The sequence below is a fragment of the Diorhabda sublineata genome, chromosome 2 (genome assembly GCF_026230105.1).
Source record: "Diorhabda sublineata isolate icDioSubl1.1 chromosome 2, icDioSubl1.1, whole genome shotgun sequence".
NCBI lineage: Eukaryota > Metazoa > Arthropoda > Insecta > Coleoptera > Chrysomelidae > Diorhabda > Diorhabda sublineata.
This window is the reverse complement of record NC_079475.1, coordinates 37451698-37466196: the sequence shown is the minus strand read 5'-3', so window position 1 is coordinate 37466196 and position 14499 is coordinate 37451698. Positions and strand designations below refer to the sequence as shown.

Genomic DNA, 14499 nt, shown 5'->3' with positions numbered 1-14499 from the left:
AATATAATTATTAAAATGATGTAAAAAACAACGAAAAAAATTAATAAATGGTCTTATACAACAAATACGAGAATTAAATGATCTATTTTTGATCGGCTATGCTCGCATGAATTGAATTGTTCTCATTGGTAGAATTATCTATTTTTTTTTCAAACTAAATTTAAATTTTATGTAGTATGTATTATGCATCAATTTATATTTTTATAATATCGTTTATCGAAATAAGAAAAGTAGAAAATTATCTTGTTTGTTAATTGCACGAATAAAAAATTGTCAAAAATTATGTGTCAAGTAATAATTCGCGCGCCCTTTCTAAGTCGTTTGGCAAAGATTATATACTCGTTAGGCGGGAAATGTGCTAGTAACTGTCAGTTGTGAAAAAGTTATTAGTAATTTGTACTTAATTTTTAGATAAATAAATAGTTTTTTTAAATTTTGTGAGAAAATTATAGTTGTATAATGTCTGGGTAATATTAGTTTTCTGTATTTACACTGAATTTCTTGATAATTTTGCTTTATTTTTAGTATTATAACTACGAAAAATGGTGAAAAAGTAACCATTGAAATAACCCTTGACAAACCCAATGGATATGGTGATCATACAGTTTCTAAAGAATCCAACAATGTTAAAAAGCATGAGGAGTACCAATATTTAGATCACATTCGTAATATTATGACAAGTGGTAGTAAGAGAATTGACCGTACAGGTGTTGGCACTTTTTCAATATTTGGAGCACAAATGAGATATAATCTTCGAGATTCTTTCCCTCTATTAACCACAAAACGAGTATTCTGGCGTGGGGTAGTTGAAGAACTACTATGGTTTATCAAAGGAAGTACAAACGCCTTTGAATTAAGTGAGAAAAACGTACATATCTGGGATGCAAACAGCACAAGAGAGTTTTTAGATAATATAGGTCTTAAAGATAGAGAAGTTGGAGATCTAGGACCTATATATGGATTTCAATGGAGGCATTTTGGAGCTGAATACAAAGGAATGCATGCAGATTACACAAACAAAGGAATTGATCAATTAGCCCATGTAATAAATACAATTAAAACTAGACCTTATGATAGGCGTATTATTATGTGCGCATGGAACCCTATAGATATTCCAGAGATGGCATTACCACCTTGTCATTGTTTAGTACAATTCTTCGTAGCTAACGAAGAGCTTTCTTGTCAACTTTATCAAAGATCTGCTGACATGGGGCTAGGAGTGCCATTCAATATTGCCAGCTACGCTTTACTCACTTACATGATTGCTCACATCACTGGCTTAAAAGTAAGTTTGTATCTTTTCACAGTTGATATAATAGTTATAAATAATGATGATGAATTTATTGATTTATCTAAATTCCTTTCAGCCTGGAGATTTTATTCACACTTTAGGAGACAGTCATATCTATTTAAATCACATTGAAACTTTGAAAGAACAAATCACAAGGGAACCGAAGCCTTTCCCTAAATTACGTATTACTAGAAAAGTAGAAAATATTGAAGACTTCACTGCTGAAGATTTTGAATTAATTGGATATAATCCTCATCCAAAATTAAATATGCCAATGGCAGTTTGAATGTTTCGTTTTTATACTTTTTATAGAATGTACTGATTGAGTGGATAAAGGATTGAAATCCAAAAAAAAAAATTTGATTATTTTTCTATGCAAAATTGCTATATTGCAATCTAGGTACTCAAGGTGTTTTTTATTTATTGATTTATTCAAGCCATCACATTTTATAAAATTTATATTTTGTCAGGTTCATTTTTTATTTAATGAAAAACTACAATTTTCTAAATTTTTATTTTTCAAAATCAAGCATTTTTTCAAATCGTTTCAAAGCAACAAAACAAATATATTTTAATCAATAAAGCAACTGTTTATTATAATAAATAAGTATAAAAAAATATTCAAAAAAAAGATTTGTCGCTTATACACGGTTATACAAGGTTGTTCATAAAATCTATGAAAATGGGAAATGATAAGATTGAAATCATATTTTTTTCTGTGATGATTAGGTATTTCAGGGTGTGCTGAAAGCAGTTTTTTCGAGACTTACTTAAGAAATAATTTACCAGCACCATCCTGAAAAGGCATCACTTTCTTTAAAAGGAGTTCCTGGATGAGAGTAAATTAGTTTACACAAAATATAAGCTTTGTTTGCGGATCAAATTCGGAATTGGTTTAGGACCGATCGCATGCGCACTATTAAAATTGTCCTTCACGAGTCGATGACTCCACCCCCGTTGTAACGACAATTTTGAAAGTGCGCATGCGATCGGTCCTAAAATGATACGGAATTTGATCCGCAAACAAAGCTATGTATATGTAATATTTCTATATGGTGTATTGTTCTCTCTTTTCTCCAAGCGCTTCAGTTAGCTCTGCGCATAAATTTGATCTATTTAATTATAATAATGGGAAATAATAGAATGTAGAAGTAATCAGATTCTCTAAAAGCAAATTTTTCGAATGTTCAGAGCCTAATATAAGTATTGACAGAAACTAAAGAGAAATATGAAAAGAAAGACCCAAAAACAGGAAGGGGGAAAAGAATACAGAAGATGAATGATCGGAAATAGTGGATTAGGTAAAATCCCAATTATTTGACTTTCGAAAGGCCATAAATAATTTTAGAGAAGAAGAAATAGTGAAATGTCAGATGGAATTCTTCTAATTTCATAGATAAAATCATATTTCGGTTGATATTGTTTTGGTGCATAAATTTTTCGTAGTCTAAACATAAAACATATTAGAAGTTCTTTTATTTTGCAAATATATAGTCAAATTTAGTTTCTTCAAGAATTCTTGTACTCAATTAGGCTTATAATTTGTAGAAACTTGAATATCGTATAAAAAAAGTGGCACAACAAATTTCCAGCGAATCCAGAATAATTCCAATTATTTTGAGAACGAAATCAATGACATTAAATGAATAAAAACTGTTATATAGACTTTTATTTTAAATATGTAATTATTACGGTAGTCAACGTGTTAAATTCCCGACCTAATATAAAATGAATCAATCTAAATGTTAACAACTGTGCTTCGTTCAAAAAGCGAGTGCAAAATGTTTTAATAAAAACCAAGCTGGAAAGGAAACCATCAAGTATTCTGCAACTGTCTTAACCTCAAATTAATAACTTCTTCCGATGGCGTTTCTTTAAACAACGTAGAAGACAGATCTATAGCAACATAAAGTCCACACAACAACATCGGTCCTATAATAGCTCCTTCTATACCTAAAGAGATTATACCACCAGCTATAGCTAGACCTGTTAAATAGGGATGACCACCTCCTTTGATTTCTTTATATATAGTTGTATCGACTATGGAAGTGGGAAGAACTTGAAACACTGCAAATATTATAGCTTCTATACCACGGTCTTGAGCTAACCAAAGATTTAGTATAGCCGGAACGCCCGCCCAATAGGTACCAAGAAACGGTACAGCACCTAAAATAGCGGCAAAAACCGTGGGTAAATAAACAATTCTAATTCCAAATAAATTGTGGATAAACCAAGTCCACATTCCATAGAAAGCGGTCATTTTAAAAGTAGCCGAAAAGACTCCTATAATTGCACCTTCTAGAGCATGTCCCAAACGCATACCGCTTGGTGAAAAGTTTGTTAACAATTCAACTGGTTTGTAATGATCACCGCTAGAATGTAACAAATAAAACAAAGCTGTGAAAAAGACTACCAAACTTATAGAAAAGTTTATTACTGCAGTACCCCCTTCTAGTATCACAGTAATTAAAGTAGTAAACGATCCGAAGATCAAACTAATATTTCCTTTCAAAATACCAAGAACGGATTCTAATAAAGACATCAAAGTACCAATATTTTGTTGCCCGAATTCGATTAAGCCATTTATATTGAACATCTCTGGTGATTTTTGTAAATTTTCAATAAAATCATTCCAAGTTAGTATAACGGCTTCATCAGTCACTTTAGGACCGTGTGTATCGTTAGAGGACATCCAATTTTGATACACTCTATCCCATAATTCCAAAATTTGTTTTTCTAATTGCTTCGATTCGGTACTGTCGACATTTGACATTGAACCTTTCACAATATGCGAAATCCCTTCTCTTCCGTATTTATAAGTGTTATCCAAAAATGCGTCAACGTTATAATAAGAAGGAGGTAACAATTGTTTTATTTCTGGATTATGAACTATAGTTTGGTTTATAAGAGACCCGGTCATTTCGACAAGCATTATAGCTTCAGCGTATATTTGAAAAGCTATAAAAACCGATGTGCAAATTAGAAAAATGATTAAACCAAAAATCACAACACAACTTGCTACTGTATCTATACCATTCTTCACAGCATTTTTTAGAAACGAATTCAGTTTGTGAATGATGTTGTATAAGCCTCTTATAGGCACAGGTACTAAAGCATCGTGTCTCTCGTGACACCAAGATGCTATTTTTTCAAAAATATCACAGACTTTTTCATATAGGTAACTCCACAGACCAATATAATAACCCAAGTGCTTAATAATGTAATATAAAATAGGAAATGGAAGAAGTAGAAGAAACATAAGATTTTTCCAGAAAAACATTACTATACAAGCCCACATTACTGTAATTAGATAAAAAGTACTACTGCAACTTTCAGTATCTATCAAACTTGTATGGGAATAGGAAATTTTTTTCCCATATCTTAAAGCAGAATCTCCAATAATTTTAGAAGAAAAGTAAGGTTGAGATAAAGACCTTTTTAAAAGTTTTGGTTTTTGATTGATTATAGGATTTGTACTTTCAAAAAGATCTAAAGATAGAGGATCTTTAGACTTATCTTTAATACTCGTCATTTCCTCTTTCTTTTCTTCAGGTAATGTAACAATATCATCTTCTTCTACATCTTCTTTATCACTATCAACGATTTCTTCCTCAATTACGTGACTCTCGTGAAAAACTTGAGATAAAGATTCAGGTAACGTTATAGGCTGACCACTTTCTTTCATTGTTTTATAATGTTCATAAACTTCAGATATAAAACCTAAAAATTGCAAATTAAAAATAATTATAAAATCAACGATATACTAACCTCCAAAAATGACTATCTGTAATAATATAAAAACGGGTAATTGGTAGTAGCCAAATTGTTTGGCCAAACAACTGGAACCGAAGATCCAAATAACTATGGAAGAGTAATGAAACTTTTTATTATTGTCACATCTCCAAAGAAGAAATACCATAGAAATGTATGCGATCAAAATAAGCCCTACTATCCATATTGATGACGCATCTATGAAACAATTTATTGTTCTAAATGTAAGAAGTACAAATCGCCATAATATTTTAACTATAATTTTCGGAGTATAGTGGTAAATAAGAAGAATTATAGGTACTATTATGCCAATAACTATTATCAACTTTAATCGTTTCCATAAATGTTTTCCGATAAAATCTGAAACATCGTTCACAATATTCACTGGTACTAAAATAACTCCAAAAACGATAGGAGTGTTGTTAATTTCCAAATTCTGAAACCAAGTTTGAAATCTATCCCTTAAAGAACGTTTTAACGGATGTAGGGTTGATCCAACTAATAAAGCCCACATTAACGGTTTCACAAAAGACTGGAATATTATGTATAACGCACATCCTGCAGCACAACATACAATTAACAAAAAAAGAGCCACAGTATTATAGAGAGCTTGTTTAACTGGCTTATCATGACCCTGTGGTAGACTTCTAATTGCACTGAAAATATTTACTAATCCTGAACGGTGATCCATTTTATATTATTTATTACTAAACTCCGACTAGAATTAATCAACGTTTGTTTATTTCTTTCTGCTGACCTAGTTTACATCTTTTTATTTACCGTCAGTCACGACTGTCATAATCACGATTGTTAAGTTGGTAGTGTGTGAGTAGATTTTTAAAGCAATTATTTAATTTCTATATACATCCTAATATTAATTTTCTTTAAGACACGCTCTTTCGTTATCTAATCAACTACAAGTTTAAATTAAGAATTAATTACATAATTATTTCACCATTTTTAGAACACATTTTGATAAAAAATTTAAGAGAGGGGAACGGAAAGGAAGTTAAATGTTTGAATAATACTTTAATATTTATTTCTTGTATTGTCCGCATGTAAGTTATACTTACTGTAGGTATACGTTTACATTGCTGCTGCTCACTAAGGCAAAAACAGCATCATGTTATACGGAGTAAAATTTGGAAAACATATTTTTTTATAAATGAAACCATAATATTTTATTTGAAAATAAATTAAAATGGATATTGTTCCAAAGGATGAAAAAAAATTATACTTGGCCTCCTTCGTGGTAAGTAAATATCTAAAATATTAAATGGCACGTAGTCACTTTAACCTATTTTTTCAATGTTATTTTTGTTTTTCTATTTTTTTTGTAATGTAGGGAGGAGGTGTTGCGGGATTGGTTGTTGATATGGTGTTATTTCCTTTAGATACTATAAAAACTAGGTTACAGGCTCAACAGGGTTTTCAAAGAGCTGGTGGTTTTAAGGGTATTTACAAGGGTATTGGACCTCAGGCTATTGGAAGTGCTCCTCAAGGTGCGCAATTTTTATTTTTTTCGTCTTAATAACAGTTTGTTTCATATATTTTTAGTTCTCAATACTCTTGTTAACCTTTATATTGAATTGAAATGTTATAGGTTAAATATTGATTCACTCCATTTCAAATAATTGGAATACATTAGATAAATCGCGAAATTTATTTGCATATATTTGTTGTTTAATTATAGTTCATATATTTGAAAATGCATGATCAGATTTGATTATTGAATAAAAAAATTATTTTATAACCAACATAAATGGATTTTCTCATGTTTTTCAGCTGCTCTGTTCTTTTTAACATATGAAACAGTAAAATATTACTCAGAAAGTTTAGTTCCGAATTATGCAGCTCCAGGAGTTCACATGTTTGGTGCAGCTCTTGCTGAAGTGGTGAGTACAATATAAATATTATTTTCTGTGATAAACTAGGATTTTTTTAATATATAAATTTATAAGCTATTTTATACACAATTAGCTAATCTTATATGTAGATTTTGAATCCATATGGTAGGAAAATAATCTTGAATAAAATTGTAGTTTTCAAGTTCAAATTTATAGCTATTAATCAGTATTAGTTTTTATCGCGAATCTAGATTACGAAACTGAAAAAGGAACTAATTTATCGTCAACGCATGCATTATCACAAGTATAGCTAAATATACATTGATTTAAATACTATGTATTGTTAAGATATGTTATCTACCAGCTCATGTCATTTTTTGATTATACTCCTAGTTTAGAACTATTCTTTTGTAGATTTATTATTTTAAAGGTTTTTTTACCAACTTTACTTGAAAAAACAATTGAATTAATAGCATTTACATGTATATTTATGAAAACATTATAGTAGACTTTTAAAATTTGGTATAGTCGCTTCCAAAGACCCTATAACCGTTTTTAGAGCATATTTACAAAAAAATAGCGTTTTGAATGTAGCAGCGATGTTTCCTCACAGGAAGCTCATGTTTTCTTTTCTTTTCACCTTTACATGTATCAGATGAAATTTCCAATATCCCTCTTGAACTCATTTCATCACTACCCTCCTTTACCTAATTGTATTTTCAGTCTTCAATATTTTTTTGTATCAAGACCTCCCGAATCTCCCCTAGAACTCAGGGGAGAGGAAGGAGTCTATGTGCGAATCCGCAACACAAAATATGTTGAAGACCTATCAGATTGACAGGGGGTGGTGGAATGTCCTGCTTAGCATCACCAATCTCATGGCATGTCCATACCGTCCATATAAATTCAACTGTCTCTTGTTTATCTTTTTTTATTGATTCTTGTTTTCTCTATTTCTATTATCTAACTTGTTGAAAAGACCCTAAATAGAATCACACTTTGTGATCGAAATGTTTCTCTAGGCATATTTTTTTATCGGAATTTGCTTTTTAAGATTAGTCTTTGAATAACTAATAAAAAATTATTATTTTATCTATTCATTAAATGATTACATCAAAAAGTAGAACAAAAAGTTACTTTTTAAATGATAAGTTATTTGATCATGTTTTCATTGTATTTAAACAATTAAAATATATCAGGTGTTACAGAAATAAAAAACTCAAATCTTATAACTAAATTACCATTTGTAAGTGATGTTTCATAATATATATTATTTGTTGAAAGAAATCATTGTCAACCCTAACCACCTATATACGTCATATCGCCATTTTTAAATGTCCGGTTTCCAGACAAGAAAAACATTACACTTCAATTCTTAAGGTGTAAGTTTCTTTTCTTTTTCCATCTATCATGTGCCGCTTTATGGCCAATCCAAACCCCCCATACACGTCATATCCCTATTTTTAAATGTCCAAATTCCAAACAAGAAACACGTTCACACTTTAATTCTTAAGGTGCAATTTCATGTTGACACTGGCTTTGAGGTCATGTGGTATAATTTCGACGGAAGCGCCATCTTAAATATATGCACCGTTAAAACTAAACATTGTTTAGATATTCAAATCGGGCATTATAGCAAAAAACCATATCCCATATTATCACTTGTTGAATAGTATTTTTAAAAGTGCAAAGAACTTCGAGGTAAATATTTTATGGCACTAGTTCCAAGCCAATCAAGGAGGCTACATGGCCCCGTGAAACCACTTATTTAATATGAATCAAAATATTTTTCAACATAGAATATTTAGAAGGGTTATGAATATGAATATTTTGAGGTTGTTTTCCAGTATCATATACTTATCAAATTTGATTTATTTCGAAACCAAATTGTGGTCAGAACTAACCTTGTATGTTAGACTATTAGGCCATATAGATAAAGGCCAAATTATAGGGGAAAGATGAATAACTCATCTAGCTTCGTTACAATATTATACAGGGTAGTTATGAAGTAATGTGTAAGTAATAATACATCCAGTTTGTTCCTAAAATTGTTGACAATATAAAAAAAATAGTAAAATTATCGTTTATAAGGTTCCCTAACAATTATTATTTCAGACAGCATGTTTAATAAGAGTTCCTATGGAAGTAGTTAAACAAAGAAGACAGACACAATCTAATAATAAATCCTCACTAAAAATCGCCTTGTCTGCCTATAAACATGAAGGGATAGTAAAAGTAAGTTTTTTTATAACTTTATATAAACTTGTTTTATCGAGTTCAAACTCAGTTACAGACCAAGAATTCCCCTCACTAGTTTGTGATAAGACTGGAATGAAGAATTAGGGCTCCTTTTAAAATAATTTCTGGTACTTTTCATGATTTTGATGTTTATATGAGGCATTATTTAATTTATAAAACATTTGATGATATTTAAGGGCTTGTATAGAGGTTTTGGCTCAACCATAATGAGAGAGATACCGTTTTCAATCATACAATTTCCGGTTTTAGAAGGACTCAAGAAGAATTATAGAATTTATTTTAAAAATAACATCCCGCTCGAATCATGGGAAGTAGCCATTTGTGGATCGATAGCAGGTAATTGAATATAAATAACAGAAAATGAGGTTAACTGGGTACGGGGTATTTAAAAAAAAGTTTTTAATCAAATTTTCGTCTAGGCGGATTTTCTGCAGCTGTAACAACCCCTTTGGACGTTGCCAAAACAAGAATAATGTTAGCAGATAGAAAACAGATTAAAACAGGTGACATGACTGTTAGACGAATATTAGCTCAAGTATATGCAACTGAAGGATTTAAAGGGTAAACTTTTTTTTGTTGCTGAGATATATTAAAAATTTGATTTTTTTTGTTGGTAGGTTATTCGCCGGGTTTGTTCCTAGGGTAATGTGGATAACTTTAGGCGGTTGCATATTTTTTGGAAGTTACGACTTCGCTAAAGGTACTTGTCTTCAATTAATAGATGGCGAGGAGGTGTTCTAAATAGAAAAGTATCAAAATACGAAACTGCATGAATTAAATTATTTCTACGTCCATGTTCAAGTTATTACAAAAAGAAAACACTCATTTTTTCGCATCTTGTGTCAAATTCTTCTACATTTGAAAAAATTCTTGATTTTATCCATGTTTGGTAGCAACAATAACGTGACTATAGCTTCATTTAAGTATAAATGAACCTATTTTATCAAATTCTCGTTTTCTAAAAATTGTTTTGAATTTTTGTACGTTTTGAAAGTTGAATTTATTTATTATTGAGTGCACTGTGAAACTATAAAACCCGTATTTATTAGATATTTATCCGTTAAAAACCTACTTATAGGTTATTTATGTCAAAAGCCTACTTTCAGATTATATATCTGTCAAAAACTTATTTATTGGTTATTTATCTGTCAAAAGTTTATTGGACAATCTAAGAAAATAGCTGATCCGTCAAAATGACGGCCGTGGGGTAAACAATCGCCTTTCTCATATCCACCCGTGTTAACTTTTTTCTAGTAGTTTGGTTTTGTTTTATAATGTTAAGGGACTTCACAGATACTTTTTATATTTGTTTCAGTGGAATTGATACTGCGGAAAATGAGTATTATTTTTGTAGTTTTATTTAGCACATCAGGACATTAATTTCCACTATTGCGTTCAAGATTATCACACATTAGTGAGACGTTTTTATAGTTGCAAAGGTATAACCCATTGGTAGTTGAAAGGTACAAGGACAAAATTGAAGTTCTAAGTGGAATTAGATGAGAAAAGCTTTATTCAGAATTCTACTCATCTTTCATCGGTTTCCAATAAATTTTCTTTCAAATTATATTTAACGCTTAAGCTTAACTACACTCACCAAAAAACAAAGCCATTTCATACTTCGAGTAGTAGATTAAAATCCAACAAATAACTTCAAAAATCAAACAGAAACTTACGACAAAAGCATTTGTTTACATCAGCTGATTTTTACAACTCATTGGATTGCTCAATTTATAGGTTATTCATTTGTCAAAACCAGTTTATAGGTTATTAATCCGTCAAAAACCTACTTATAGGTTATTCATCTGCCAAAAACTTATTTATAGGTTATTAATTTACCATAAAGTCTTTAACATATATTATTATAGTTGTACATAACATGATTTTTTGCTAGTGTTAAATTATACTTTTTCAATAACTTTTCTAGATAATTGAAACGAGGATTTATCCCAATTTCTTGATAACTTTTGACACGACGAGATTATGTAGACACATTTCTTCCACTGATAATTTTGATATAGAATATCGAAAACATCTCACTGATCAGGATGTATAGATTAATAATCATAATCTGTGATAAATATCTAATTCGTCTACTTTGTTTTGAGTTTTATACAGTCTCCCTAAAATTATATTCATTTGAAAATATATAACGTACGAGGGTTAGTTCCTATGTTATACCCACCGTTAATTTTTTTAAATATTTTCTGAATCTTGTAACTAGTAACTAAATTGGTTCATTTACATCCACAATTTTTAGTTTTTGTAAAAGAGTCTTCAGTAATCTTAAGCGTGAAAGTTAGATATTTAGTAGAGACAAAGTTTTGAGAACACAGTTCTATTAACCATCGGAATATATCATGGGAGTAGCATAGGAACAAATTTTCGAACATGTTTTTATATATGTTGATTTGTTGAACTGTTTATTAAATTTATTTGTTATTGCTTGAAAAAAAAAATCAAATTTCTTCACAAACGTTTATGAGATGACTTCAGTCGTTTTAATATAGAATAACAAAGTACCATGAATACCTCTCCACCTTCCCAAATATACTGTGATTTCGAATAGACAACCTTATTACGTTGTTTACATCTTTTTAAATTTTTGTTATACCAAATATAGATTTTGATATGCGGTAATTTTGTCATTTCAACCCCTTTCATAGCATATAATTCGCACTATAGGATTATTCATAGTTGTATTGTGGGTAGTAAGGAACCTTTATGTACGTAGCCTTCCGAAAGACTCTATAACTAGTCCACTTGTAACTAACAAAAGCTGATGTCCTTTGAACATGTGAAGAGACACTTTGGATGTCCCAATTACAAGCAGAACAGAAAATGTTTAGAGGACAATTATAAAAGTTTTTTAACAATTAAAAGCTGGAAATCAACATTTTAGCAAAAAACAATGAATCTTACTGACTATTCTACTAAAAAGACAGCCGAATATCTTGATCTTAGTCTCCTGGCTGCCTTTCTTACTTGAAAGGATTAACTTGAGCAGGATTTATAAAGCAGAGTACATGCAAAATGACCTTGAGTATGATGCACTGAGTTAATATTTGTCGGAAGCTATTAGTAATATTTTGGGAAAATGCACATAGGATTTTTCCGAGGTGTCCTTTTCAGTTTTCTATGACTTTTGGTTATATATATCCACTTGGTTTTTTCTAATAGAACACCCTGTTTAGGATCAATGACTAATTATACGTCTAAGGGATTTCAGTTATTTATATTCTCATTAATCAATTTTTTGGAAATACAATAAGGTCCAAAATATGGAATTTCTATGAATTACCCATGAAGCTTCCTAAATCTTTGAAAATTTTCGAAAAATTGGGGTGTTAGAAAATTGTGTAATCTGTTTTTTAAATTAAAACCTCAGTTCGCGTTCTATACTGAAAAATAGGTTTTATGTTAATATTTATCTGAATTGAACTTGGAAATTATAATATATAGAACAGAAATATATTTCTGTTAGAACTGGAACTACTCCAGTATACAGAATTTGAAAAAATAGAAAAATATCTGTATTTCCAAAAACTGTAAAAAACACACTAATCATACAAAAACTATATTTTAACTATATTATAAATCAACAAATTATATATTGTATTAAATCTAATTTTTGGATCCACACCTGTATATATAGTTGTTAATTTTTTTACATGCATCTGTGGATTTCTCTTGAAGCAATCCTATTTTGGCATAAAAGGAAACTGGCATTTAAATATAAATTTGTAATGTCCTAAGAATACAAGCAATAAATGTGGAAGTTTTTATAGAAAACGTATAAATCCTATTAAAATATAAATTTCACTTAGCACCATTAAACGGGTAACACTTTTCCAATAACTTATTAATATGTGTTGATAATAGGACAACCGGCTTTGTTATGCTCTATAACTTCGAGTTTAAGAAGCCCTACGGTTTCCTTCAATTGATTAACAATGTTTCCAAGCTCGATATTTTCACTTTTCAAAATCTTCACTTTATCTTCTAACTTTGAGATCCTTTCCAGCTTCCTGGATCTGCACTTGGATGCTGCAAGGCGGTTCCGTTGTCTCTTTCTTTCTAATTTGATCCTTTCTTGGTATTCCATATTGACAGGGGACATTGGAGGAGACTGAAAATATTTTTTATTCATGTGTTTATTATACTCCAAAATTCAATAAAAAACATCTTATTAGAACACATTTCCATCCTATGACCTTACAAAAACACCATTAAATTATAAAGTTTGATACAATTAAATTAAGGGAAGCATGAAATTAACAAAAATATCATACCTGATTGAGACTAGGCACTGTTTGGGGTTCTTCTTTAATGTGTGGTAAAAAAGAGTCATTGTATATTGTACTGCTGTTACTATCTGAGCCTTGTTGTGAATTACTGTTATGCAAGTGACTCAGGGCTTCAACAAATCCACCTGCGAATTTCTCCTGCTCAGCTGTAACAGCTCTTGGAAATAACAATGAAGGTGTAGGAGTTTGTCCAATACCATTAGCCAAAATCATACTTTCTAGTTCAGGAGTATCCACTTTGAGTAAATTTAAATCAGGAGAAGATAATAAGCCACTAGTGGTAGGTAAATTTAGTTTCTTTTGGTTCAAATCGAGAGTGAGGTTTCTCTTCATGTTTTTAAAAGTTGTATTTTGTTCCTGACTCATATTCTAGTTGTTTTTAAATAATTCCCAACCTAACCAACTCCAAAGAGTAAAAAACAAGTAGACAGGAAGAATGACCAATGTGAGTAAACTATAATAGAGATTATCAGATATTTCCATACAATGCTGAAATAGAGAAATTAGTTTTTATTTAATTACAAAGACGCGACTGTAATATTAATAATATTCGTCCGTTCTTGTTAAATATGTGTTAATAGATTACAATTGGTATTAATTACAACGTAATTAACTACAAATTCGAGATCTTACAGTACTTACTCAATAACTTGTTAGAATTAAATGGTTGAAAATACTGGTATTGAAAACAATGATTATTTAATTATCTAAACTTCTTTCTTTGTCTGAAAACAAGCTTTGCTTCTATTGTCAGGGTTTGTACTCTTCCACTTCTGCGTAAAATTTAACATGACATCATCGATAAGTTAGTCATTCTTCGTGACAATTTTGACCTCGAAATAGTACGGCAGCACTGTGAAAGTACCCGTACCAAGGATTTTTTGTTACTGAAAATAACATCTGCATCTTTCAAACAATACAAATTTTTATTAATCATTATTACAAGCTAAAGTATTCGTTGAACAAATTTGCTTGCGTAAATTAGACGAGAGTATATTTAAACAAGTTATAAATTGTTTATTTC

The 14499-nt window shown here is 30.3% G+C and overlaps 4 protein-coding genes across 4 annotated transcripts; 2 read left to right on the top strand and 2 right to left on the bottom strand.

Moving 5' to 3' along the window:
• The first annotated feature begins 5 nt into the window (after positions 1-5).
• Positions 6-2802, top strand: LOC130453424 (thymidylate synthase). The gene is made up of 3 exons (XM_056793161.1): positions 6-467; positions 526-1285; positions 1368-2802. The coding sequence occupies exons 1-3, from the start codon at positions 460-462 to the stop codon at positions 1575-1577; spliced, it is 978 nt and encodes a 325-aa protein (XP_056649139.1). The 5' UTR covers positions 6-459; the 3' UTR covers positions 1578-2802.
• A 140-nt stretch (positions 2803-2942) lies between these two features.
• Positions 2943-5861, bottom strand: LOC130453422 (transmembrane protein 245). The gene is made up of 2 exons (XM_056793159.1): positions 5060-5861; positions 2943-5011 (listed from the first exon to the last, which is right to left on the bottom strand). Exons 1-2 carry the CDS (start codon positions 5751-5753, stop codon positions 3108-3110), a joined length of 2598 nt encoding a protein of 865 aa, XP_056649137.1. The 5' UTR covers positions 5754-5861; the 3' UTR covers positions 2943-3107.
• A 233-nt stretch (positions 5862-6094) lies between these two features.
• LOC130453425 (S-adenosylmethionine mitochondrial carrier protein homolog) lies at positions 6095-11804 on the top strand. Its single transcript, XM_056793162.1, has 7 exons — positions 6095-6314; positions 6408-6564; positions 6848-6957; positions 9025-9144; positions 9345-9504; positions 9588-9729; positions 9786-11804. Exons 1-7 carry the CDS (start codon positions 6264-6266, stop codon positions 9907-9909), a joined length of 864 nt encoding a protein of 287 aa, XP_056649140.1. The 5' UTR covers positions 6095-6263; the 3' UTR covers positions 9910-11804.
• A 928-nt stretch (positions 11805-12732) lies between these two features.
• On the bottom strand, positions 12733-14299 carry LOC130453426 (transcription factor Jun). The gene is made up of 3 exons (XM_056793163.1): positions 14118-14299; positions 13461-13964; positions 12733-13297 (listed from the first exon to the last, which is right to left on the bottom strand). The coding sequence occupies exons 2-3, from the start codon at positions 13839-13841 to the stop codon at positions 13031-13033; spliced, it is 648 nt and encodes a 215-aa protein (XP_056649141.1). The 5' UTR covers positions 13842-13964; positions 14118-14299; the 3' UTR covers positions 12733-13030.
• Between the last annotated feature and the right edge of the window lie 200 nt (positions 14300-14499).

Coding starts and splice junctions, on each gene's coding strand:
- LOC130453424 (XM_056793161.1), top strand. Junction 1,286..1,367: donor CTCACATCACTGGCTTAAAA/GTAAGTTTGTAT, acceptor AATTCCTTTCAG/CCTGGAGATTTTATTCACAC.
- LOC130453422 (XM_056793159.1), bottom strand. CDS start 5,753: ATGGATCACCGTTCAGGATTAGTAAATATTTTCAGTGCAATTAGAAGT. Junction 5,012..5,059: donor ACAGATAGTCATTTTTGGAG/GTTAGTATATCG, acceptor TGCAATTTTTAG/GTTTTATATCTGAAGTTTAT.
- LOC130453425 (XM_056793162.1), top strand. CDS start 6,264: ATGGATATTGTTCCAAAGGATGAAAAAAAATTATACTTGGCCTCCTTC. Junction 6,565..6,847: donor TATTGGAAGTGCTCCTCAAG/GTGCGCAATTTT, acceptor CATGTTTTTCAG/CTGCTCTGTTCTTTTTAACA. Junction 6,958..9,024: donor GTGCAGCTCTTGCTGAAGTG/GTGAGTACAATA, acceptor TTATTATTTCAG/ACAGCATGTTTAATAAGAGT.
- LOC130453426 (XM_056793163.1), bottom strand. CDS start 13,841: ATGAGTCAGGAACAAAATACAACTTTTAAAAACATGAAGAGAAACCTC. Junction 13,298..13,460: donor CAGTGCCTAGTCTCAATCAG/GTATGATATTTT, acceptor AAATATTTTCAG/TCTCCTCCAATGTCCCCTGT.